This window comes from Orcinus orca, chromosome 3 (genome assembly GCF_937001465.1).
Source record: "Orcinus orca chromosome 3, mOrcOrc1.1, whole genome shotgun sequence".
NCBI classification, from domain to species: domain Eukaryota; kingdom Metazoa; phylum Chordata; class Mammalia; order Artiodactyla; family Delphinidae; genus Orcinus; species Orcinus orca.
Genome location: NC_064561.1, coordinates 114,410,125 through 114,437,518, shown reverse-complemented (window position 1 = coordinate 114,437,518; position 27,394 = coordinate 114,410,125). Strand labels below are relative to the sequence as shown.

The 27,394-nt window shown below is 39.0% G+C and overlaps 1 protein-coding gene across 1 annotated transcript; it reads right to left on the bottom strand.

The window, feature by feature from the left end:
• Nucleotides 1-3,464: 3,464 nt before the first annotated feature.
• Nucleotides 3,465-26,415, bottom strand: LOC101282365 (protein RER1-like). The gene is made up of 2 exons (XM_004263661.3): nucleotides 26,214-26,415; nucleotides 3,465-4,403 (listed from the first exon to the last, which is right to left on the bottom strand). Exons 1-2 carry the CDS (start codon nucleotides 26,413-26,415, stop codon nucleotides 3,694-3,696), a joined length of 912 nt encoding a protein of 303 aa, XP_004263709.1. The 3' UTR covers nucleotides 3,465-3,693.
• Nucleotides 26,416-27,394: the final 979 nt, after the last annotated feature.

The following is a 27,394-nucleotide window of genomic DNA, read 5'->3' as shown; positions in this document are numbered from 1 at the left end:
TGCGGCAAGTGGGGGGCCACTCTTCATTGCGGTGTGTGGGCTTCTCGTTGCAGTGGCTTCTCTTGTTGTGGAGCACGGGCTCTAGGCGCGCGGGCTTCAGTAGTTGTGGCACGTGGGCTCAGCAGTTGTGGCTTGCGGGCTCCAGAGTACAGGCTCAGCAGTTGTGGCGCACGGGCTTAGTTGCTCCACGGCCCGTGGGATCTTCCCAGACCAGGTCTCGAACCTGTGTCTCCTGCATTGGCAGGTGGATTCCTAATCACTGCGCCACCAGGGAAGCCCCCCGGTGGTCTCTTAACTCAGGCTGAATCTACATGAAGCCAGTGAATTAGCTATATAATGTGGTTGCCTTTCTTTCGTATTTGTTATTTAAACATAGTGCAAAAACCATCCTGGGTAACATATATTTTAGTATATGTTAAGAGCATATAGCTATTCCAATCCATGCTCTAAAGAGACTCACTCTTAAAGTATTGCTGTCCTCTAAAATGAGGCCAAAAGGTACCCCAATAACAAGTTGCAGAACACATATTCCTCTCGTACTTATTCAGTTAGATTTTTGTTGGGGGGTCATTTAAGGCAACCACAAAATTAGGCAAAGAAGAAAGAGGACTGTAGACAGAACAAGTGTTAGGAATTTTACGGTGACTTCAAAAGCCAGAAATCTTGGATGTTTGATTTTTAATGTGTTGAACATTTTATCACTTTGATTTAATGTGCCAATGCTTTGTATTATTTTCATTTAATAGTTTAGTGTGATTTCATAGTATAATTCTCTCAATACATCTATTATAAGTTCTCATTCCTAATACAGAATTAAGTCTTTGTCATTAGTGTGGCTGTACACTTGGAGAGGGTCTCCTGATTCACTCACTATGTAGGAAAGGTTTTGTTTTCAGTCTATTGTCTGCTTACAGGAACTGTCCAGGCTCATTGATATCCTAGCAAAACACACCCTGTTGGCTCTTATTGCTTAAATATTCCCACTTCTAAAATTACCACTACACCACTGGGGGGTGAATGAATACAAGATTACAATTTCAATTTGACAGTTTTAAAGGAAATGGCATAGGGATTTAATTAGACCCTTTCCATGTGCTTCATTGATTCTCAGATGGGTTTTCATTCTAGCATAAGCAGATGTGGGTTCTAATGTAGAACTTGGATTCTCTTGTACCTTATGGGTTATTCAAACCAGTAAAACAGCCAACAGTTAGTTGCCTGAATATGCAAAATCCAAAAGCAAACCGGTTTGGGAATGTCGAGAGGTAGTTTTCTTTCACTTCCTTTCCTTTATGAAATAGAGGATTGAAGTTATCCGGAAAATAATGATTTTTGTGCCTCCTGATCTTTATGCTATATAATGAAGAAGGAAATGAGGCTACGGTGAAATATTTTCACTTGGGCAATAACAGAAACTTCTTGACATTATTAGAAAAGAAATATTACAATTATTTCTTTTTTTTTGAGCTAAACAAAATGCCCAACTGGAGAAAGATATGAAAGCCATTGTTAAAATTAGTTACTGGAGATTTTAAGAGGGAAACTTATTATAACCCTTCGAAGATTTTCTTTGAAATGTATTTTTTTCTTAAAATGAGTATAATATGCATTCTCAGTTTAGAAATCCCAATGTTTCTCCCAACAGATGCATTGTTAAATTTTCTAAAAATTCAGTTTGGATAGAAATTTACAGTAGCAAGAAAATAATTGAAGTTGACCACAGATGTCTGAGAGGGCATGCCACCACCCATTGGCATGGCTGGATAGTACAGAGTGCCATCACAGACTCCATGGCGTATCAGTTGAGAAATACATGTCGGTAACTGTCTAGTTTCCTATTTCATCAGGCACGTCACACCAGGACCCTCATAGAGGCAGGGCTGTGACTCCTTTGTGTAGTCTTGAACCTATTTTCACCGAGCCTTCCGGTCCCCATTCTTCCAGCCTCTGACCTTATGTTTAGTCTTCCTCATGTGGATCCCATTATCATTTGGTCTGCCTTTTCAAATCACTCCTCTTGCCTCAACTTTTCTTCTCCATTTCCTTTGGCCTCACTGTGTTAGGTAACCCTGGGTCCTGTCAAGCTCTAGGCTACTCCCAACCATGGATAATTCCTCACCCATGGTGCCCCACAGAGTTTGTCCATTAGTTTTATTCCCTGAGGGGAACCTAATGAGAAAGTGGTGTCATTTATTTTCATATAGAAAGTGTCATGTCATATTCTGCTGAGGTGGAAGACACAGAGAGGAGAGAGAAAATTATCAGGCAGAAATGATATATACCTACTAGCAAGTTGTGTATGTAGATATATGTTATATTTATTTAAATGTTTACAGCAGTTAATGCTTAAACTTTTCTCTCTGTTTTTATTTTTTATTTATTTATTTTTTTAAGTCTCTATTGAATTTGTTACAATATTGCTTCTGTTTTATGTCTTGGTTTTTTGGCCGCAAGTCATGTGGGATCTTAGCTCCCCGACCAGAGATCGAACCAGCACCCCTTGCATTGGAAGGGGAAGTCTTAACCACTGGACAGCCAGGGAAGTCCCTTCTCTCTCTTTTTTAATTTCACTGGCATGCATGCAGTAATTGAGTTTTATAGAAAAAGTTTAAAATTATAATACTTATAGTAAGATCTCCAAATTTTAACTATTTGCTTCTTAATCTGTCCATTAGAGCTTATGGTGTGCTTTCTGAACTATTAAAGAAATTTTGTCTCTTTGTATTCTGTTTTCTAAAAAGTTGGACAGCAATTAACAATTCAAAATGAACCTCTTGATTATAACTTGCGACCTGTGTTACATTTATTACCTTTAGATTAAATATATACATGTAAGGATGGGATAAAGTATATATGAATGAATATATGAAATGAATATGTGAAACATTTCATTTGTTATCTGGAAGTCCTGTTTTTCTTTTTTTTACGAGTATTGGTTTTTATCACATCAAAAAAGTTGACATGCAGGTCAGAGTTGTTTCCCGGTAGAAAGTGGGAAGCCATGTATTAAAAGCCACAGAACTGGCTGCTCCTGCCAGGTGTCTCTGAAAAGGGGCTGCTGCATGAGAACTCGTTTAAGTTAAAACAACCCTTCACGTATCAAAGAAATGTGTCAAAATAACCTCAAACAATTAAAATATAATATATATTTATAATTCCAGGCCCTCAGAAGCAATCATGGTAGTTAAGAACAAAGTTTTGAGTCATTATGCTAGAGGCCAACTCAACACATCTCTAGTGAGATGAAATTCGGTAACTGGCATTACAGCCCTGAGTTAACTGCAGAATCTCTTCCACGCACCGGACTGACGGGCGAGCATCCTCCGTGTGGCTGGCGGGGCCAGGTGAGCGTCCTGGGAGGCGGCAGCTGGGCGTCCTGGCTCCTACCGCGGGGCCTGACCCTGCCGACCCCGCCCCCGCTCCCCCCCCCCCGCCCCCCAGCCCACCCGGCTGTCCGCCCCGCCTGCGCCCTGCAAGGCCAGCGTCTGGTCGCCTGACCGGCACTGGAAAACAAATCAACACGATTCTGTTTAAATGTAAGTTTCTTCAAGAGCCTGATATCTCAGTTACAAATAATTGAAGCTCCTTTTTAAAAAGAAAATAACTCCCTTGTAATCAACTACTTTATGTGAGGAAAGAAGGCGCCATCACAGCAACTTGTGGCCGTCCAGGGCCCGCGGAGGGTGGCCACGTCTAGCTGGCGAACGTCTTGCCCGTGTCCTCCTTTCCCTTGTATGTCTTCTTGCCGTGCGTGAACAGGATGTACCGGTACTCGATCATGTGCTCTATCTGCCTCTTCATCGTGATACAGAAGAGCATGACGAAGTACATCACCAGGATGGGCCAGAACACTGGGACATTGAATGCCTCAAAGAAGGTGCAGACCATGGCCACCAGGATGTCCTTGGTCACCGTGTGCCAGGATTTAAACTCTGGGAGCCTTCGAAAAGAGGACTGGAACTCCTCATTCTGTTTGGTTGGTAACGAGGGGCCATCGTCTGAATCTTCCATTAAGGAAGGATCCACTTTTGGAGAAAGGAAAGCTATAAGGAGATTTAGATGGTGGATTCCCAAGGCATAGGTCACGATGTACCAACCTGGCAGCAGGTAAACTCGGATCATGTAGATGAAGCTCAGGCCCAGCGTCACCACCCATCGCACAACCGTGTATGGAGTAGACTTGTCCAGCCAGGCCCGATAGACCTGTCCGAGACTTGTGAAAAATCTGTACACCACGGAAGGTTTCCCACGGACGGAATCTCCCACACTGTCACCTTCGGAGCTGCTGGCGGTCCGCTGCCACCAAGCGCGGTCTCCCGAGGGCCGTGGGAAGGAGGACGCAGGTGGCGGCCACGTGGGCGCTTCGCTCGGTCCGGGAAGAGGCAGCCGAGCACCTGGAAGTTCTGTTTTTCTTTTTTAATAAATTTTATTTATTTATTTTTGGCTGTGTTGGGTTTTCGTTGCTGGGCGCGGGCTTTCTCTAGTTGCGGCGAGCAGGGGCTACTCTCCGTTGCGGTGCACGGGCTTCTCACTGTGGTGGCCTCTCCTGTTGCAGAGCACAGGCTCTAGGCACGCGGGCTTCAGTAGTTGTGGCACGCAGGCTCAGTAGTCATGGCTCGCGGGCTCTAGAGTGCAGGCTCAGTAGTTGTGGCGCACGGGCTTAGTTGCTCCACGGCATGTGGGATCTTCCTGGACCAGGGCTCGAACCCGTGTCCCCCGCATTGGCAGGTGGATTCTTAACCACTGTGCCTCCAAGGAAGCCCCTGTTTTTCTTAATCCTTGATATATCTTGTATATTGAGTAGTTCTAAGGTAGAAATTGCTGACGTTATATATTCTACTGTTTTAAACTTTTTTTCCTAGAAAATATTTTATTAAAAAATATATGTTATGTCCTATCGTGAGGTTTTGAAACTTATGCATTCATGTGTAGGTATGTTCTACCTTTGTTTGACGGCATCTACTTGAAATAGGTAGAAGGTATGATTCTATTTATATAGCAGTGGTCTTTGCAACTAATGTTACACATAAGGAGGCATTAGGATATGTCATTGGGATAAGCCACTCTGACTTGTCACTCGTAAGGTGTGCCCTCCAAGTATCACAGTTTAGGAAAAAAAAAAAGAAGTAACAAAGGCCAAACAGTACAGTAGCACATTCATGTTATAAAGCAATGATAACAATCACAGCTACAGAATATTTTACAATATAAAAGGCTTTTTTTTCTTTACATCCATCAGGTGAGGTGGGTCACACTACTATTAATCGTCATCAATATAAGTGAGAAGTTGAGGTACAAATATAGTGATTTGTCCAAGACCATTTGATCAGTAGTTAAATTCTGCAGAGCCTTGAACCTGGCTCTCTGACTCTTAGATGATGGACCATAGGTAATCTAAGAAGATGCAGAAAATGACATTAGAATCATCCAGGAGGCCTTCAGACATTTGGATCCTTGAATGACTCACTTGAATTAACTTAAAAGAATGTGCCGGTCCTCCTCCTTTTCCCTCCCCTGTGAGCTTGTGTATTCTGGTCCTACCTCTCCCTCCCCTCCTGTGCCACCTCATATAGACAGAACCACGAACGGGGAGGAACTTGATGAAGTCTCCAGGAACAGGGCTTGACTCCATGGCTAGGCCTCCCTGCAAACGCTTCGCAGAACCTAAAAGCCTTAGCCAAATCTAGGGAATTAACCCAAAGATATTGCAAATGAAATCTCTGAAACCTGCATTCTGGCTCTAGGTTTGCCCGCCCTGGTCTCCACTGGGCAACCACTGACCAGGACATTTTAAACCAACTTTTGTGACTATCCACCTCTGGCATTTGATGCTCTCTGAACTAACTGTTTGGAAACTGAGGGAAGGAACCACCCCTGGACTTCATGGAATATTCTGCCTGTGGTATTTGGGCAGAAACAGGGTTGATAATTTTCCTGCATCATGAAAAGTCCTCTCTGAAATAATCATAGAACTATTTTATCACGAGTTTGTGACTGCTAAGCTCTGAAAAGGCCAACATGGAATTTTAGGCCACCTTTATCTTCTTCTGCCAAATTTCTCACCCTGCTGGAAGATGCCTGAAATTCCAATTTATTTCTTCAGTTTAAGATTTTGTTTCCCATTCACATGCAAACAGAAAGATAGCAAGTTCAAATGCTGTTCATCACAACTTAGTCTGAATAGGTCTCTTCTCCCTCCCTCCCTCCCTCCCTCCCTCCCTCCCTCCTTCCTTCCTTCCTTCTTTCCTTCCTTCCTCCTTTATTTTCGTGTAGCTCACATTTATTGTGCACATACTGTGTTCTAGATACAGTGCTGAATTAGCAATGTTTAAAGAAAAGTGCTAAAATCCTGACACTTGTGGACTTGAATCCTTGCTTGCCACTTACAAAACTGTAGAGCCAGGGAGAAGTAACTCAATCCTCAGGCACCTTTCACTTTCACATCTTAAAATGGCAATGTTAATACTAATGCCTACCAAACACAGTTGCTAAGAATATATAAGATAGCTTGTGAAACCTTTCCTAAAAAGTATATTTTGATAGCAAGAGAGGGGAGAACCCATGAGGGAGGACACTGGCCACTGAGATGGACAAGGATAGGGAATTAGCCAGGCCTGAGGACAAATATCACCAATTTCATCATTTGCTTGAGAAATCTCTCATAGAAAGCTGTCTTTGGTTATTTCACCTTTGCATCTTTCCATTTCCTGGGCATAATTCATGGTAAAGCTGTGTGGTGTCATGAAAAAGCAGTGAACAAGGAAATTTGTGTTCCAGTCCTGACCCTGCACCCATCAGCATGTGATAGGCCATGTTACTTTCCCAGATGTTATCTTCCTCCTCTATAAATTGAGGGAATAAAATGAAATGTATTGCACAGAGCTCTTCCAGTTCTCAAAATGATGCGTGATTCTAACTTATTAAAGACTTCCTTGACCACTTAAAATACTGTTTGAATGCAAGCATTGCCAGGTCCACTACAAAAATCCTATAGACGTTATATCTCTGCATAGTGGCCAGAGAAGTATAGAGAACCACTTGAAATATTGTGGTAGAACTGAGCTGTGCTTTCTCAGAACTTCTCTGAGACCTGGGCTCAATTTGTAGGTTCTGGCAAAGCCTCCCAGAACCACAGTATTTTATCATGTTTATGGAAGGAGATACCCTTCTCCACTGAAAAAAAGCATTACACTGGCAAAAAGAAGTACTGGGTTCTACCCATGGTTTTGGCACTAATTAATTAGGCAACCTTGGGCAAAGCAAATGACTCTGGACTTCATTTTTCTTGTTTGTGAAATGAGCTAAGTGTTCTAGATAATCTTTAAGTCTCCTTGTATTGACAAAATGCTCAATTACAGTCTCAGAACTACTTGATTGACTCATGAGTTAAGAAAAAATTTCAGATTGGAAGCCTCCCCTTAATGTGTCAAAACAGGTCAAACTATAACTTTTCAATGAAAAAAATTTCTTTTGCTAGCACCACTCTTAAATGTAATCATTTATCTTTCATGAAAACAATAATTGTTGTTTTGTAGGTAGGGTGTTAAGGTCTCTAGTGTGCTTTGAATTACTTGGAAACCACACACACACAAACACACACACACACACACACACACACACACACAGTGCACTTATAAATAACAAGTAAATTCTCTCCCCCACAAGGATACCAAATTTAGGCTGGAGAAGCATTCCACATGCTTTTAAACATAGATCTAGTGTCTAATAGCAAAGATCCCTACCACAGTACAGAATTTTTCCTTTTCTGTTTTTCTTCATTTGCTGAAGTTTTACATATCAGGGCAAATATTGGTCCTCTCATAAGGTTTTACTCTTCTTATTCTTGATCTTGTATCTATTTGTTGGAATACCTATTTTCTTGAGTTTAAAGAACCACTGATCATTAGATTCACCACTGATTAAATAATAAGTTTCCAAAAAAAGGAAAAAAATCACAATATTAAAAGTGTACCTTGATTAAAAGTTGCTTCCTGATTTTGAAAACCATAGTTGTGAAAAATGGGTATCTTGAATCAAGGAAGTATGATCAGTCATTCAAGTAAGGAGTAGACATATTTGAACTGTTATCCAGAAGCCCCTGACTTTTCTGGGAAGCCTTTTCTAGTGGATCTTCCCTTTGAACTCTGGATATCCTGGATACTAACAGGCAACACTTCATCATATGCAATGTCTTGACATTTGTATCCCAAGCTTCTGTGATAAGTTCTTCTGATTAAATACAGTTGTATGATCCTACCCTCTGAAAACCTACTTGTGGATATATTGAAACAATTGCTCAGTTTCTCATGTTACAGATCCCTAGATCTTGTTGCATTGTGCAAACAAATTTCTTTTCTCCCGCAAGAAGTAAAAGCAGAGCTCCTAGAAACAGAGCTGGGTTGCAAAATTATTGAGAGGCAAAAAATAAATTAAGAAGAGTCATGATTTTGCCAATTCACTGGCAGAAACTTATTGATATCCTGTTGGAGAAAAATAAATGCTAATGGTTATAAGTATAAAATTAAACTTTGGAATCTATGTTATCTTAGATAGAAGGACCAGACAGTGAAACCAAAGATACATTCTGCCATTAGGACCATATTGCAGATTTGAATTCACTGAAAAGTGCAAAATTGGCTTAATCTTATACTTGGTGGTGATTGTTCAAGTTGCTAACCAATAGCTCTATTTTTTAGCTAAAGCCAATAGCTAAATTGTCCCATGGATTCATGATACAAAAGGGAAGTTTTGTTATTCTGTTTTATTTAAATGATATGAAAATTATACTTACAAGCTACCTAGATACGTGAAAAAATTTCTGTAAAGAATTCTAGGTGTCAGTTTAACCTTCATGGGTTTCTAAAATGAATTATCAGCTATATAACAAGATTGAATTTTATACTTGTGGAAAGAGAGGCATATCTCTGGGTAGTATTTATACAACATCTCCTGTTTCCTCACCTCTACTTTGTTTCAAGTATCCCAACGTGGATATGGGTACTCTCCTTACCTCTTTTTGCAGCCTCTGTTCATTTCCTTTCTTTCCCCTGGGCCTCAAACTTTCCCTTGAGATTCAGCTACAAAGCGTTACCTTTTGACAGGGTCCCAGAGGTAAAGTCTGTTGCTCTCTGTTCAAGTTGATTCAACTCCACAGATATTCACTGGATTATCATTATGGCTGGAGTGTTTTAGTAGATGCCTTTTCTTTTTCCTATCCTCTTTAAATCCGACTGCTCCAATTTTGCTAGGGACTCATTAGAAGGCCACAATTTATCTTTCAGAACTAATCTTATGTGATAATGACTTTACTCATTACCCCCGCTAGATAACTTCTGCCTTTAAATGGTGGTTGCCAGTGCCTTTAAAGTTAAGTCTTGAAGTCTTAGTCACCGGGATTAAGCAAGGCCAGTTGAAGGTGCTCAGTGCTTCTCAAATTATACCATGTAGAAATTTCTCTATTCAGTCAATAGGAATGAAGAGGTAGATCAGGAGCTAAAGCTGGCGTTGCTTTTATTTTTAAATATAATAAAAATCAATAAGAATGTGCTTTTAAAATGAGCTTTTTTTCTATTAATAATTTTATCTTTTCTCTAGTCTTTTGAAATTATTATTTTTACCAAATGACCACAATAAACTTATCACAGATTTTTCTTTTTTTTTTTTTTTTATTCGGTACGCGGGCCTCTCACTGCTGTGGCCTCTCCTGTTGTGGAGCGCAGGCTCCGGACGCGCAGGCCCAGCGGCCATGGCTCACGGGCCCAGCCGCTCCGCAGCATGTGGGATCTTCCCGGACCGGGGCTCGAACCCATGTCCCCTGCATCAGCAGGCGGACTCTCAACCACTGTGCCACTAGGGAAACCCTTTACAAATTTTTCAAAAATCACCCTTGGCACAATCAAAAAGTGTCTGGAAATGTTCCAAATTAGGCTTACATTTGTATAACCATATTAATCTTCTCAAGTTGGAAACAGTATATACAGAAACATTTTTCTACAAGTATTTACCAACATGCTGTGTTGAAAATCAGATAGGGTGAAATATTGGCATTTGATTGAATTGATCTAGTTAATATATGTACTATAAAAAGTATGTCAGTCCACTTACAGGCGTTTAGTTGACACACAAATTTTAAAATTGAGAATGAGAGACTCATCAATAAGAACTGGAGAAATATAAAATACTTCTCTTTTGAACAATGTTGTCATTTAACTGATTGAAGATTTGTTTAAGGGGAAGAGTTTGAAGAATTCTCTTCCATGCATGAAGTGAGCTGATTGTTTGTTTCAACTGCTACTCTTAAAAAAGACTAGCTAGATAACCCAACAGTTCTTTTCTAAATCATGAATTATTGTATAGATTTGTAAAGTCTAAAATAATACAACTGCTCTCAGAAATCCCAGTGTCTTGCTGTTTAGTGTTCAAACAACAAATGAGACAACGAGAGCTGATTTGTTTTTATTTATTTTCAAAAAGTACCTGGGGAAATCACTGACTTTGTTCATAGAATTGTTTACCTGTTTTTAAAATTAAATCTGAATTCCTATAGATGGATTTCTTCTCTGAACATAAATATTGCTTATAGCTTGCCCTTAAAAATGATATAAAATATTTTTATAGGCAAAGAAGCAAGTAAGCTGAAAGGAAACCCCAGAAAACTTATCAAAGCATTTTCCTTTCATTGTGAGAACTGAGTTTACCTTACAATTGCCTCAGTAAATCCTTGAAGATTTTCCTAAATCAACATGGTTATGAGTTGTCTTGCTGAGAATAATAACACTTTTTAGTACCCTTATTTTTTTTAAGTCCCTTTACATTTTGTGAGAAATCTTAACTTCTTGGTAAAAGATACATATTTTCATTAGAATAAAAATGGGACTTTCAGATGCCTGTCATTTTCTAAAATGCTTTGAAGTTTGAATTTTTTATGTATATCAAGAGAGTAACTCTCTCTGAATAGAGTGTACTAATGATAAATTTAGGATTTCAAGAATCAACCTACATTACAGTTACAAAAACTATACCTGCTATTGACATCACAGTATGCTTTTGTGCAAATTTCATTTGTGACAACTATTTATTATGCTTATCAAACGGCAGGAAAAAGCTCCAACACTGAAATTTTAAAACTAGAGACAGGCACTAAATATAGATGGGCTTTGGACCAATCAGATAATGTGATAAGATAGTGCCAAGAGGTCAAAGCAGTTGTAGAAAATGAAAGGAAGTTAAAGTATTCATGGCTATTCAGCAGCTCATTTTTTAAGAGTGCTATATTTCTGTGGGAAGCTTGAGAAAAGGGCAAGGTAGGCAGAATTCCAAGATGGCCACCAAGATCCCCCTCCCTGTTTTGTGTTAATCCCCTCCAACTTGAGTAGGAAGGAGACTTGGGAAAAAGATGTATGTTACTCTGATGAGTATGTTACATTATAGGGCAGAAGGGATTATGCAGATGTAGTTAAGGTTACTAATTATTTCACTTTGACCTAATCAAGAGGGAGATAGATAATCCTGGATGAACCTGACCTACTCAGGTGAGCTTCTAAAAGAGGTAAGAGAGATTTGAAGCATTAGATTCTCCTGCTAAGCTTGAAGAAGTAAGCTTTCTATGTGGTGAGAGGGTCTGTGGAGGAGGCTACAGGGCCAGGATGCGAGGGTAGCCGCTAGAAACCGAGAATAGTCCCTAAAAGCCAGCAAGAAAATAGGGTTGTTGGTCATACAACCACAAGAAAACAAATTATACTATCAGTCAGTGAGTTTGGAAGAGGACTCTAGAGTCACAGATGTGATTATAGCGCCTGCCAACACCTCGAGTTTTGCCAGGTGACACCTGAGCACAGGACCCAGCCAACTCCAGTTCAACCTCCTGAGTTAGGAGAACAGTGAGGTAATGAATTTGTATTGTTTTAGGCTACTAAATTTGTGGTAATCTTTCATGTAACACTAGAAAACGAATATAGTTAAGAATGAAGCTTTTAAGCTTCACTTAAAAATTTAGAAGAGCTCTCAGCATGGCAGTGGTGGGCCAGAGTTGAGAATCTCACTGAGATGGGATGTAAGCCTTCCAGTTGGCCAGTCCTGTCTCTCCTGATGTCCACCTGACACTGAGATGGAGTATCATCTGCAATCATTGCTCTACTGTTATTCTCACAGAATGTTACAAATGTTATTCTTAAACTTTTTTTTTTTTCTGAACTCACTTCTCTATCAAAGTGGAAAATGAAAGATGGAGCTCCGAGGGCTCCTTGTTTCTCAAGCCCTATCTGCTCTCTTCATTTTTGAACTTGTTGGCATTTGCGATTGTTACCCCTGGAGATTAAAGCAATAATTGATTGAAAGCACCTTGTATAACCCAGACCAGATGCTTAGCAAATGTTAGTTTCCTTCCATCCAGGCTTTCTGGTAGTTGTTTTGAAACGTTTGGACACAGAATAAAGTGACTGTAATACTCCTGGTGATTGTAAGTGGACTACCACAACAAAATGTTGGAATCAAGCAGGAAAGACTAAGATTAGATTTCGAGTAAGGTCGAGAATATAAAGAGGGAAGACAGTATGATAACCATGTAGGTGACCCCAATTTTTCCTTTCCATCTCTACTAAAATCAATGAAATTTCTCCCCAGAGCCAGGAAGGGGAGAATATCATCCCCTGTTGCAGTGTCCGCTTTCAGTTGCCTATATATTCCTGGCCTCTGGGTGAGGTTAACTGTGCAAAGGAAAGTCACACTTTCAGAACAGTTAGATATTTTTTCTTGCTAAACTACACTGAAGACACTAATTCCGTTTTTTCCCTGGCTATAGATGGGTGAATTAGCAAGAAACCACCCCTGCATTGTCTTCTAGTCTTCAAATGAAGCCTAATTAAAGAAATATATAGTTTTTATTGAGCTGCAAGAAAAAGGGACATGGGGCACAATTAAGTTTGCATCAATAATTAAAGCCAAAAAATTATTAATGTAGCAAATATTACACATTAGTAAGAAATATATTTTGTCACCAACTGCTGCATAAAATCCCTCTTCCATAATCTATAATCCAAAAGGAGAAATAGAGAAGGAATATACAAAAAACATTAGGCTTCAGCGTCAAGTTTATTGCTGCTGCAAGGAAGATGTTTGCCGTATTTCAACACTACCATTTCTAAGATTCAATTGTTCTGAATCGATTTTTAAAAAGTGAGAAAAAGATATAATTGTGATAATAATAGCTTGTATGTAACATGAAGTTTTATTAGGGTAATGGAAATATTTATCAATCTTCCCAATATTTTCCTCTGATAAGGACTACAAGTTCAATATGCAGAGAGGGAAGGGTCTTCTTCTTGCCTTTGCTCCGTGTCTCTTGTCCGGCTGAACTTGAATCTTTCTGCTCCCACCCTCTTTGGAGAGAGAGGGTTGGTGTCAAAGCCAGCTTTCTGATGCATGGATCACCTATTGAGAAAACTCTTTCTTTTAGTCATTAAATGTCCACTGGAAAGCGTTAAGGAATGAGTTTGTATCTCCTCCCCACCCCCAGGCATCCCATCCTGTACTTCTTCTAGGAAAGCCCTATCATCTGCTTCCGCAATCAGCTGTTTCCCTGCATGTATCCCATAAGCGTACATATCATAGGCGCCAATACCTATTTAAGGAGTAAATGAATGAGGTAGCACGGAGTTGTTTTGTTCAAATCAAGATTAAGATTGCATGATTTATAAGCATCTCCATCAGCTTCCATTAGTAAATATAATTTTCAAAAAGTTAGTTAATACCTACTATGAACAAGTTGTTGGTGATACAAGGTGAAGGAGGTTAAGTTTTCTCTCTTATAATCCAAGAAGGAAAAGATAATGCATAAGTAGACTGTACAGACTGCCACTAACAAAATGAAATGGGGGTTTCAAAAGTGGAAAATGAATATGTAATTTGAAGACTCAGGAAGGCTTCATGGAGAAAGTGACCGTTAGGATGTGTGGTAATGAATGGAAGAGATTTAAAAAGGGCGAAAAATTCTGGGTAGCCGAGTGATTAGATGTGCAAAGAAAGAGCATGAGCAAACAGAGGGAAAGTTCAGCACGTGTTTGGGGATAGCTTGTGTTTCCACTTGGCTGAAGCAGTTCCCAAGCAAGACTTGAGAAATGAAGCTTTCAGAGGTGGATTAGAGCTCTGTTGAGGTGGGCTTTGAGTGATAGCCCTGGGAGGTTAATGATCAAACTCTGTGTATCATCACTCTATACAGAATGTTCTGTGTTTTCACAGTTGGCACTATGTTCATTTAGTTTTGTGCCCTGTTTAAGTGAATTGCAGTCTCATTGGTGACTAGTTCTTCTTGATTGGGTTCTCTGGCTCCGATTTCTTTTGTGTCTTTCATGGTTCTTTGCTTATGGTAAATGGTAAGTACCAATGCAGTATCCACTGATTTTTTTTTTATTTGATTACTGAATTGTTTGGCTGATCAACTCCAAGGTATCGATGTTTTAGAAACCATCTTGATTTTCTCAAGAGCACTGGGGAGTCAGTATGCCCATTTTACATTGGATCAAAACAAGGTACAGAGGTTAAGATATTTGCTTACTTTCTTCCAATGAGACCAGAACCCACATATGCTTGTTTCAGATCCTGGGCTCTTTCCTTTGTACCACATTGTTGTAATTTCTAGAACATGGAAGCTTTAACGCTTTATAAGATGTTAAAGGAAGGAAAAAAGATGCATTTCTGGGATAAGAGAGAAGTCAAAGAGTAGTCCTCTTCCTACACTGAACCAAATTTCACTTGGAGCCAAGTGCTCAGTGGGACCCAGTTAATCTTTCTCACAAATTTTAATTTTGCCTACAATTTTTTATGTCTCATTTCATCCAGGATTCGCAGGCAAAAATATATTAGAAGTCTTTTTATTCAAGCAATACTGGGCCATCGTAATAACAGCTATTATTTACCAAGCACTTACTGTATGCTAGTCACTGTATAGCTGCTTTACACATATTACCTTTATTCCTATTGGAATTCTGTGAGCCCATTTTACAGAGGAGTGATTGAACTAACTTCCAAATCTAGCTCTGCCTTCAGATTCTGAGATCTTTCCTCCTGTCTCTAAAACTACTGGTTTCTAACCAGGAATATGCTTAGTGGGTCTATTCTGCTATTTCTTTCTGAATACATGATTCAGATCAAGCTCTAGCCCTAGGCAAGAAGTCTTCTTCAAAAATAGTTCCATTTGTTGCCTGATTCTAGTCTAACTACTTAGAAGCTATTAAGAGACAACAATGTAAGGTATGTTTTTTTATCTTGAAGGGACTTATACTTCAGTTAAATCAATCAAATACAAAAACAGAGGGATGACAAGTCAATGGTACATATTCATCAAAAACTATGCATTCTAGAAGGCTGGTAGAGGGAGAAAGGAGATGAGGGTAGAGTTCAGCCCTGAAAATTGGGTAAAATGTGAATAGAAAGAAGAAATGTATACTTGGTGGGGGTGATAGAAAGCACCATGAGAAAAGGCGCTGGCTTTTGAATGTGTTTGTTTATTAAAATGCTTCCCATTCATCTCTGAATTCTCTCTTGGTTCTTCCTAATGACCTATCACAAAACTATTTTTGAGCCACTTCACATGGCCATGGTATGGAAAATTGTATAGTCAGAGTAAGACTTAGAAGCATTTAAATGCACTTTAACGTCAGAAATCAAGCAAAGCACGAATAAGCCTAAAGGTAAAAGTGATAGGTACAGGCAATGCAAGGAAGGACTTTCTCCAGATAGTCATTATAACCTAAAACACTAACCTCCATCTGGTTTGGACTACTAATTTAATATGTGGGTGGAGGTGTGAAATTTAAAATCTTTTGAAGAGAGTAGGGCAGTATTTAACCTCAAGAGAGTGTGATTTCTGTTGCATAATCTGAAAAAAAAATGTGGTAACAAATGTGGTAACACCACAAACACATACATCACCTCTGATTCGAATGTTGCTTGATGATATTATCATGGATTTTTTTCCTGCCCTGATACAGATATCTAATGCTAATCACCTGCGATAAATCTGCTATGAAAGTGTTGAATTGCTTCAAAAATTTTCGCTTCTATCAGCTGGTTTTCTCTAAGGCAGCGGAGCATCCAGAGACATTAGACTCACCAATCCTGAAAAACCCCACCCTGCCCCCTTTTCTTAGCTGCTTGTATATTGTGCCTCTGAATCCTTTCTACTAATTTGTCCTACATTATTTACTTCAGCATTGAAAACAATGCCAGCAGGGTTAGGATTTCAACTTATTGTTCATTCAGGGTTGAGAACCATTGATTTAGAGTCTTTGTATTCAAAAAGATGGATGTAGTGGGTTTTAGTCATAATATAAATATCATAATGGAAAAGCTCATCAGGTTGAATTAGGCTCAACCCTTTTAGGGAGAATGAGAGATGTCCCCAGTGGGATACCAATTCTATGCTAAAAGGTAGAAGGCTTTCAGGAACTTGCCTAAAGACTTTTAAGAAATTAGAACTTGAGTCTTCTGTCTCCAAATCCTGTGTCCTTTCTACTAGGTTATTTAATATCTGTAATTGTGTATGATTTGCTCAAATATCACAGCCTTGGGAGAGGTTTTCTTTGACTGTTCAATCGAAAATAATCTTCCTCTAGCAAATTACCCTGTTTCATATTATTTTTTCATAATAATACACTATTTGAAATCATAGAAAGGAGTTCCATGGGAGCAGGGACCTTCGCCATCTTGTTCACTGCCACATCTCCAGCATCTAGAACAGTGATTTGTATACAGTTGTTGAATGAATGAATCAGTGAGAATTTTGCATTCCTACAAATATGTCAATTTCATCATGTGCCCTATGTCTAGATAGAGGTGGAACAAGGACACTTTTAATAAGATAGGAGGTTTCTCAGAGCAGCAGCTGCATTTGAGGCAGAAAATCAATTTCTACACTGGATGACATTTTCAAAAGAGGTGTATCTGGTAACATGGAATCTTCTATCTGACAGGGCTTATGTCAAAATACTAGGATGTCTAGATGAGTGGCCCACATTCTGTAGAGAGGGTGTGCCATTCAAAGATGCCCTGAACTGTGCATGCAGTTTAGCCCTTGTTCTAACAGACTTTCTGGCTGCACAAATAAGAGAGTGACAGCGGCTTTGTGAGTATACTTACGTTCAGCAAGAAAGTTTGCATGCAAATGCAAATATGCACAGACATTTTATAAGCTTTGTGGGGAACAAATATGGGATGCAGATTCCCCAGGTTAGCTAGTATTTGTAATATTTTTGGTAATAGGGTGGAGGGTACCTGTCTGATATGTTCTCAAATATTTAAAACACAGCCATTGTTTAAGACTTGAAATTCACAATAAGATGGAGACAATATCAGGAAAAGTGTAGACTATTTAGCACAATTTATACAAAGTATGTTAAGTAAATGAACCCAACCAGTTGTCAGGTACACACCACTGTGCTAAGGAATGCTTTTCCTCCTGGTATTTGTTAGTGAGGAAAATCATTACCAAAGCGATTCAGCTAATTCATTCCCATGTTTGGAATTAAGCATTTTTAACAGTTATCTACTTCCCATTGTCTGCCTGGGACAAGCCTTGTCTTGTCAGTAAAGTACTTAGCTCTCTGCTGCCAGAATTGAGATAGGGTCATCAGAATCCTCTTGTAAACTCAGGAAGATAAAGACAGGGAAGCTGGCTCCTGCCCAGGAGTCAGGTTGGTGGGGGGTTGGAGGGGCTGGGAGCTGGGGGTCATGGAGGAGGGAGTGGGGAGAACAAAAGGGCAGATTTGTAGGCAGAATGAGGCAACTGCTTACTTTGTGCCATTCAGCATCCTAGGAAGTATTTGTATTTCTTTCATTCCGCTTCTTCCTCTCCCACTTCTCAGGCAAACACACACACACACACACACACACACACACACACACACACACTCCTTCTTTAGTAAGGAGACATGGCTTTTATTTTATAACTAGAGAAGAGACAATACTGCAGGTAGAAGAAAATTATTGATTAATGTTCTCATGCATTTGGAAATAACTCTTAATAGGTCTTTTCCTGAGCTGGAAAAAGAAGGTGGCTATAAATTTGGGGCTTCTACTATGTACCTGGTTTTATCTTAGAAGAATTAAATACACTTTCAAAATTTCATTTAATGTAAAACTTAGATGAGACTTTGGTAGGAGGAAGATCTTAGGCTCTTAAAATTAGGTAAGCAATAGGAAACCTTCCTAAATGGGAAGCCAGCTATTTTGCAGACAAGTGTGTCCACTTCAGAATTTTCCTTGCGGCTGGATTTTTTTAAAAAATGGGAACACAGGATTAAAAAGGGTATGGGTTTTTATCCTTGACTCCAAGAAAGTTTACAGTTTAAAAACATTTTAAAAGCTGAAACTGATAAAAATAAGCTAAAGTAATGAGGAGGCCATCAATGAGTTGACTATTGCAATTATAAATTAATAGAGGCGGCTCCTTTTGACCTGCCCCAGATGTCATGTCAATTGATTAAATGTTCTGAGACAATGAAATGGAAAAAGACAACTTTATTATAATGCTTCAGGCAGGGAATATTTTTATTTTGCTATTAGGAGCACATCCACATGTCAGTGACCAATTCCATTTGGAAAAAAGACACTTTGGGGGATATGTACGATTAGAAAAAATCTCCAAGGTGAATCTTAGGTCTGAACTAACCACCTCTGTTATTTTTAGTTGACATCAGGAATCATAAAAGATAGGATTTTAAGCTTTATTTTGACTCAGGGCAGAAGAATTGTTGGTTCCATCTCTCCTAGGTATCATGGGCTGGCAAGGCCCTGCTGGGCTGGGAAACTCAGCAGACATGGCCAGGGGCATGGCCTGCATTGGGGTCTCTGCATGGCCTGCACTGGGGTCCCTGCATGTCTATGACAGGGACTACATCGGCAAAGGTGTCAAGGAATTAACAGATTTTCAGCTGTATTCTCCTACTAGCCATTCAGAGTGAGCTGAGGACGCTATCTTTTTGTGGGCGATGTGGCAGCTATGGGTTTGACTTCTGAGACATCTGTTTGAGCCTCAGCTTCTCTGTAGTGATAGGGTGAATCTGAGAGGAAAAAAGATCATTTCCCTTTTTTTTCTACTAGAAAAATGTCTTGCTGTAAAAAATAAGAGAACCTGTCTTTATAACTTCTCAATAGGAGATGAGAAACCCTGGTTGAAAGAGAGGTATATTTGATATTTGGGAATCGTTGATAAACTAAGATTGACCATGTGCCTGTAATTTGAGCAGCTATACAAAAACTGGTTGTCTGGCAGGCAGAACTAAATCCCTAATCATTTGAAAAATGGTCTGTTGAGTGGACCCACAGACACATAATCTCACATCTCCTAGCCTCTTAGGTCAGGAAGCTGTTACTTATGGGGGCCTAAACACCTTTGCAATGGGCCCTGGCTCTGTCCCTTCAAGAAATGGGCAGCAGTTCCTTTGTGTCCCCAGAGACCTTGATTAATGTAATATTTAGCACATCTGTTTCAGGTCAAACAATCATATTTCTCTGACCTTCTCCCCTGGATTTCTATTCTAGTCATTTCTTATTTTTACTGTTTTTGCTATCACCTTTTTTTATTGTAACATGTCCCTTTTAAAATGCGGAACATCTAAACGGAGCATAATGTTTAAAAATACTTATAATGCTGGTCATAAGAAAGAAGTAGAGAAAGTCATGACTTTTGACTCTTCAGCTTTTTAAAATACACACTTATTCACTGTCATTTTCAGTGACCAAATTTATTGCTGATTCATACAACTTGAATGATTTATTCTCGCTTACATTAACAGGCTCTGGAAACCAAGAATATCATTCAGTTACAAATGCAATATGTCCCAGGCATTCTGTTCAACTCCAGAGTGAGAAAATGGTGGTCCTCACTGTCCTGGAGCTCATGGTCAATGAGGGGATGGAATGCTAATTAGGCAGTAGAGTTTGTCACAACCCAGCAGTATTTGTTTTTGTGGTAAGAGGAAGAATAGGATGGTAAGAAGGCATATAAAAGGGATACCAGTAGTCAGGGGAGCCTTCCTGGAGGAAGTGTTATGTAATTTGAGGACTTCAGGAACCCCTCTGTAGATCAATGGATAAATGAAATATAGCTGATCTGATGGCACTATATATACAGTCACCCAGTTCTGTCCACCCAGTTTGCTGTATTTTGCTATAACTTTAAAACAGAAACAGCAGCAAGACACCAAGTGGGAAGAGACAATATGATTTCCTGGGTCTCACCTACTTTAAATTCTGTTCTTTAAGAAATTACATTTGGATATTAGCTTTTTTATCTTATTTGTAATTTTGAAAAGTATTACTCTTTCAAAACTCATTACAATAGCTGCATTGTTCTTTTAGGGATAAATCAGTTTCTTTTCAACAAATACTTAGGATGGTTAATAAACAATTTGCTATTTTTTTATTCTCATTTGTGCTAGTATGAAGAATCCTTAGGAGATCTTTGAAAAATTATTTTTATCTGGAGATAACAATGCAGAAGAGTAAATTGTTTGGCAAAGAATATGAAGCATATGGGCAGAGATACAAGAATTTACTGCATTTATAAGTCTCATTATGACTCTATAAAATGCAGCATCATTTGTCAGTAAATCAAAGCTTATAAAAGTAGCAATTGTGAATGCAGTTGGTTGTAGTATCAAGAGAATGAGGATTAGAAGTGTAGCTGAGATTCCTTTTATGATAAATTATCTAGCTCCTGGCTACCGTGTATGAGCTCTATTAACTGCCTATAAATTGTTCATCATGAAATCTAGTTCATTCTTGTTAATTAGGCCAAGGCTTTTATGAAGATTTTTCCTCTTCTCTCTGAAAGTCTAGGCTGACAGGAGAGTAGCTACACCAGAATACTGAGGAAGAAAGGGACCCTCTGCTAGGTATAATGCTGTGTTCTTTAAAAACTAATAATTAAAAGAGAAATTCCTGAATTAAATTACTTTGGCTTCTTACTAGTGAAAATGGAATCATTCTTTGTAGCCACAGAAGGTTAAATACAGCCAAAATAATTGCATCTTCCAACTTTAAATTCTCTCAATCAATAATGCAAGAAAGGAAGGGTGTATGTATAACAAAGACTGGATATACCCATTACAAATGATTAATACCAAGCAAGTTCCAGGAAAACAAATAGACATAACAAATGTTTCTGGCATATCATTCCACGTCATTTTATTATGCATTTTTTCCCATGAAACTGAACTTTTATGCAGAATTATCTTGGAGGAAATCTTGTATTTGTTACTCATCTCCAATTTTTTTTCTGTTGTGTTTTGCTTTTCATGGTGCTCACATAAGTGATCAACTGGCAGTGAATGTTATGTTTATATTATCTCATATTTTGCATTGCTAACTGGGTCCCTTGATACCATTTAAGGTGCATCCCTAATCAGTTCTCGCATTTCACACTTCCCTTGCAATCTCTGGATTTTATGAAGAGTAGACACGCCATGCCCCAGTTCTGGACGTCAAAGTGGTTGTGACTTCAGGAAGTCCCAATAGTCAGAGCCACAGTCTGAGTCAAGCCGTGTGATTGCTCCCCTGAGATGCAGTTAGCAAGCCTCTCTGACAGAGGCCAGAGGCAAGGAACAGTCAAAGACTAGAAAAGTCAAGTCTGTTTGCACACTCTCCTGTGCTTAACACCCATTATGGTGCAATTAAGAATGGTCAGAAGCACTATTATATTTGGAAACCCCAAATAACAGCCTAACTTGAGGGGAAATAGGAAAATCAGTTCAAAGCAAGGAAAAGTAGTTCTTAAATTTTTTTTTTTTGTTTTAAATGGGATTTTTGCTTAAGCTACTTCTCATTTAACTTTGTAAGTGCTAATTAGCTAACAGTGAAAGAAATTGTAGGACTGTTAGGTAAACTGTGTTTCATTTCTAAGATCTTATGGACACTTAGGGTTTGTCTCACGCCTTTGCACTTCACAGGACCCTACTTTCTATTTTTCCTGGTCCAGCTTCTGGGTAATATTTCTGGCTCCACAAGACTACAGTGCAGATAAGAGCTCATCTAAGTTCATTCTAAATTAGATGGTTAGGAAGACAATGTAGTTCCTCGCACTGAGTAATAGTAGGGGCTCTGCAGGGGGCTTACTTGGATGGACTGTGGTTTGAATCAGTTAACTTTAACACTATGGCTATAGTAATGCCCTAGACGTCTTACCAATGAACACCTTGGGGGCAATAAATTGCAACAGGCTTAAACATAATTATAGAGAGACTTCTTAAGCTTTGGCTAGTTCGGTTTTAATTGAAAGAAATTATTTTTCCCTTGAAAGACTAAAAAGAAAAGCCTTTAGAACATGATATTTATTTCAGCAAATTGTTGTAAAGAATCTCTTATTTAAAAACAAACAAAAAACTGTTCATTTTTTATTATCATCATCACCATCATTATTTTTATTATAATCAAATATTGAATTATAATGCATGGACAGTGGTCCCAGTTTTCCCCAAATAATTGGGCTCTTTTCTGAACCTCTTTTCAAGCTTTGAATAGGTAAATAGAAATGAATAAATATCAGATTTGGGTGTAGAAATCTTACTCTTATGGACTGAATGTTTGTGTTGCTCCACCAACCCCGCAAATTCATATGTTGAAGTCCTAACCCCCAATGCGATGGTAGTAGGAGGTATTATTAGGGGGTTTTGGGAGGTGATTTGGTTGAGATGAAGTCATGAGGGTGGAGCCCCTGTGATGGGATTAGTGTCCTTATAACAGGAGGAAGAGACATTAGAGCTTCCTGTCTCCACCATGTGAGGATACAGCAAGATGGTCGACTTCTGCAAGCCAGGAAGAAGACCTTTGCCAAGAGTTTAATCTGTGGGCACCTTGATCTTGGACTTCCTAGCCTCCAGAACTGTGAAAAATAAATGTCTTTGTTTAACCCACCCAGTCTATGGTATTTTTTTGTTATAGCAGCCTGAGCTGACTAATACTCTTAGCTTATGGCAAAATTTCTCCCAGCCACAAGGACCAATATGTAGCAATGGTGAAAGCATGCAAAGAAGTGCCTGGGCCGATAGGGGAAGAGAAATCATGGTGAAGGCACAAGTAGATTTTAGGAAATCATCCCCCAAATAGCCCATACCACTTAGGCTTTTTTTTTTTTTTTTTTTTTTTTTTTTTTTGATGAGAACTAGTCAGATGGTTCCACCTAAATGCAAGGGGGCTGGGAAATTGAGTTTCTGGCAGCATAGGCACTTTCCAGTAACAACTCTACACTATGGAGAGGAGCACGTGTCTTTGGCGGACAGCTGATGGTCTGCGACACCACATTTTGTATGTTACTCTAAGCTTAGAATATGCTTTTTACAGCTATTTACTCTTTGAATTTTAAGGCCACTTTAGTTACAAGCAAAGTTTTTTAATGCCTGCACATTCGATCAGTTCAGTTGACTGGCCAATTAACTGAGTGAAGTCAATCCACTTCGTTGTCTGACTGAATTTCCAATTGTTTGGCTGAATGGAATGGTTACTTTGGCATAAAGTTTGTGCAGTAGTCCTATATAGATATAATCACACTGCAGCTGGTGTAAAATTTGTCTTTGTCACTACATTTATTTTTCTAGACACTGTCACCTTCCCTAATTTCCTTTCCCAAGTTCTTTTTAGAATGCTCCATTGTCCTAGCTTATTCAGAAGAGTGCTTCTTTCAGAGCTTAGCTGAGAGTATACAGACCAAGTTTGTCTCAGTATTTTCAGCACAATCTAGTTTATATGTTTTATTTTTGCTGTCAATACCCGATGGGGTCAATCCTACAGACCTCTTGTTCTTGAAAAAAAAAAAAGTCTCTTGTACTGTGTTGATGGTCAGACTATTAGTTATATTGAAAAGATATCTTAAAAACCAGAGCACGTTACTGCAGATTTTTAAGGGAAATTTTTTATTTTATCTCTACTTTACTTCTTAGGCTTTCAATCTGTATTTTTCTATCTTTGATTTTAGGGTGTTATCTCAGGCTTACATTAATGCCTAGGAATATGATTTTATAAAGCCAGCCTCAACGTGGCAAAAGTCTCTACAGTTGGAGAAATTTGGAGTCAAACACTTAACATCGATTATACACTTATATTTAAAATGCAGGAATTCAATAAAATGATCCATTGACAAATTGTGAGTGCCTTTTCTAAGCCCTATGAAGGCTGCACATAGAAATGAGTGATTGCCTCCAAGGAACTTACACTCTGGGACTTAATCACAGCACCTGGTACAGAAGAATCTGGTGGAGAGGACGGGGCATGCGGAAAAAAGTGTTAACTAGTAACCAAAGATAGCCCACAATAAAAGCCTAATGAGTATTGTGAGAGATCAGTTCTCTGGATGATCAGCAGAGAGAGGGAATCATCATGGTCTAGAGCAACTGGGAAGAGAACACAGCGTGAGCCTTTAGGATGGATGTAAAGGGAGGATGTTGTTCAGATAAACTGAGAAGTGAGGCAGCCGTCTCAAAAAGGGATACGTGTAAACGAAATTGCAGCCCCTGGAATCCATACAATGTTTTTAAGTAACAGCGAATAGATTTTTCTACAGGGAACTGAGGGTTAGTGAATGAAAATAGCAGCTTAAATGTTGGAAAGATAGGTTGCTATCAGATTGTGGAGAGCTCTAAATGTCAGTTTGATAAGTGTGGCCTTTATTTTATATTCAGTTGGGAACCATTGGAGATTTGGGGATGATCTATTTATTGACAGCAACCTGGAGCCTAAATTTGTCCCTAGCTTCAGATTTATCTCCCAAGTCCGGATTTCGAAAGTTATTACAATTTAAAGCACAGTGATGTTGGTCACTCCCTGGACTCCACCTCCTGTTTCACCTCCAACACACAGAGTGAGGAAGAAATAAGCTGCCACAGGGACACTGCTTTCTCTACTTTATCAAGACAGAGTGATGTACATTCATTCACTTTTTCTTTTGAGGCATCTGTCTAAGAAGAAGCTGTGTCCTATTACAAAATTGAGTCTGAGAGGTGTGAGGAGTATACCTGTATCTCTCCTTTGAACTTTGGAGGAGATTGTTTACTGTTAACATAAAAATAAGACTCCTCACAAGTCGTTAGCATTTAAGCAGAATGACCTACACGTTGTGAGGTACTCTGCCTCTTGGACAAATATAGAAAGAATTGATTGTGGCATAGCCCTTGACTACAGAGCATCAATGAATAACCACCTGCATAGCTTTTTATACTTCTGAGTTTTGTATGTCATGGTTTGCAGTTGCTACCATGTGGCAAATGCAACAAGTTGACCATACTAGTACCGAGTTTATCTACACCATCTGCTGTCGTATTGACATCTGCTTCCTTCAACATAGCACCCTCCTTTTTCTTAGATATGTTCTGTTATTTCTTCTTTTCCTTCTTTATTTCAAGTCATATTCACTGATATCTGTACCATTTCATGATATCAAGAAAGGAGGCTTTCAGTGAGGGAGTAGAGGAAGACAGGGACAGACAAGTGGTCAAAGGGCTCAGTAGGAAAAAAGTCATAATTCCTGGGCCCTGAAAACCATGTAAAAAGGTGAGAAAGTATCTGGAGGAAGCATGAGAGAGAAGTGAGGGTTTAATTTGGGATTAACAAAAGCACCAGAAATAGCTGAGAGGAGACAGGAGAATAAGGACCATGGGTGTACGGGGTGATGGCAGAGCATCTCACAGAGATTAAGGTGGAATTAATCTGTTCATTGGAAAGATACTTCAAATTTTTGACAACACATTCCAACAGCAGTAACTCCAAGTAGGCTTCTGAAATCAGGGATCAACAGGTGAAGGCTTCCTTTAACTTTATTTTTAAAATACAGTCAAGATTAACTTGTACAAGCCACTTTTTTTTTTTTTTGGTGTTTTAGTTTATTTCCAATACACCGTTCCACTTCATTTTTTCACTTATCCTCACAAGGTAGCTGTGAGTTAGCTTAGCATCATCAGGCAAATCTCCTGGCTCCCAACTCTTAGCTAATTCTGTTAGAAAATACTGACTTTAATTGTGTATAGAAGGTGAAAATTTTTTCTATTAAACAGTCACCAGATTTTTAGAACGAAAGCTAAATTTCAGGAAGCGCTTGGAATTCCGAAGAATAGAAAGGTATAGAAAAGAGCAAGTGTGTATTCAGTCTGAATCAACAGAATTCACCTGGGCATTATTTGAGTTTTTGGCCCCTGAAGCCGTGGGTCAATGGTACAAAAATAGACACTCACCTCTGACAAAGAAAAGCATGGATGCTGGCATGGGAGGACATAGCTCCTTTTCTTTCAATCCCAGATCAAATTTAAACCTGCGATTTTGGAGCTTACTCATCAGAGGAGAAATATCATGAGCTATTTGCTCTCTCTGCTGTAACACAGCTCTGGCAAGCCTGGAAGTTATGTTGAGATCGTCAAATCTATAGTCAAGGACCATCTTTGTGAATCATGAAACCATATGCCACTGGTTGTCTGAATCGAAGGAAAAAAAAAAACAAAAAACCCAACAACAAAAACAAAAAACCCAGCTCTACACCAAGGAAATCAGTAATGTGATCAAACAGTGCCAGGGCCCTTTGACCATCTTACACCTTCTCAAGCTATACATTAAAAAAAAAAAAAAAAAAATCTTTGCTACTGCCTGAACCATGTAAAATACCAGAACTCCTGTAGTGTTAACAAGGAATAAAGATCTTGCACCAGATGGTGCCTCTTGTCTCCATCTATCTCTAGCCCAAACAATCTGCCAGAGTTTTGAAGAAAAATGCAATGTGATCATGTTGCAAAGTATATGAAGAAACAGTATGAAAAGTAATCTGGCTCAAGCAATGGAACCCAGAAGGAAGGGGATTATTATGACTCTTTGAGCCTAGGAATCAGGGTACTGCTAGCTCTGCATTTTAGTCCATAATACAAATGGTATGCCCAGGCACAGCTGGAGGGTGAGCATCGCACCTGAGATATCTCTGTATCTCTGCAACATATTGATATTAGTCAATATGGTTGAAATTTCAGGAATTCATCTAGATATTTTGTTTCTATAAAACAGAATAAACTGTTTGATGACTTTTAAAAAACTAACAAGCTAGGAAGGGAGAGTTCACAGGAGAACTTATTATTTAATGTTTATTTCTGTATTTGCCCTGCAGTTTTGAATTTGGCCATCTTGGTGATGAGATCTTGGGTACAGTTTGTGCATCTCCTTTGCAGAACATTCTTAAAAATGTTTAAAATAAGCTTGGATAGTTTTTTGGGTTTTTTTGGTTATTTTTCTGCTTCTCCATATGACTTTTGTGGCCACAATATTTTCAGGTATCTTCCTGCCCTCTCGTACTTTGATCGTGGTATTGTTACCTCTTTGCCATAAGATCTTTGATCTTTTATTATCTTTAGATTTTATCTAACACCTATAGAAT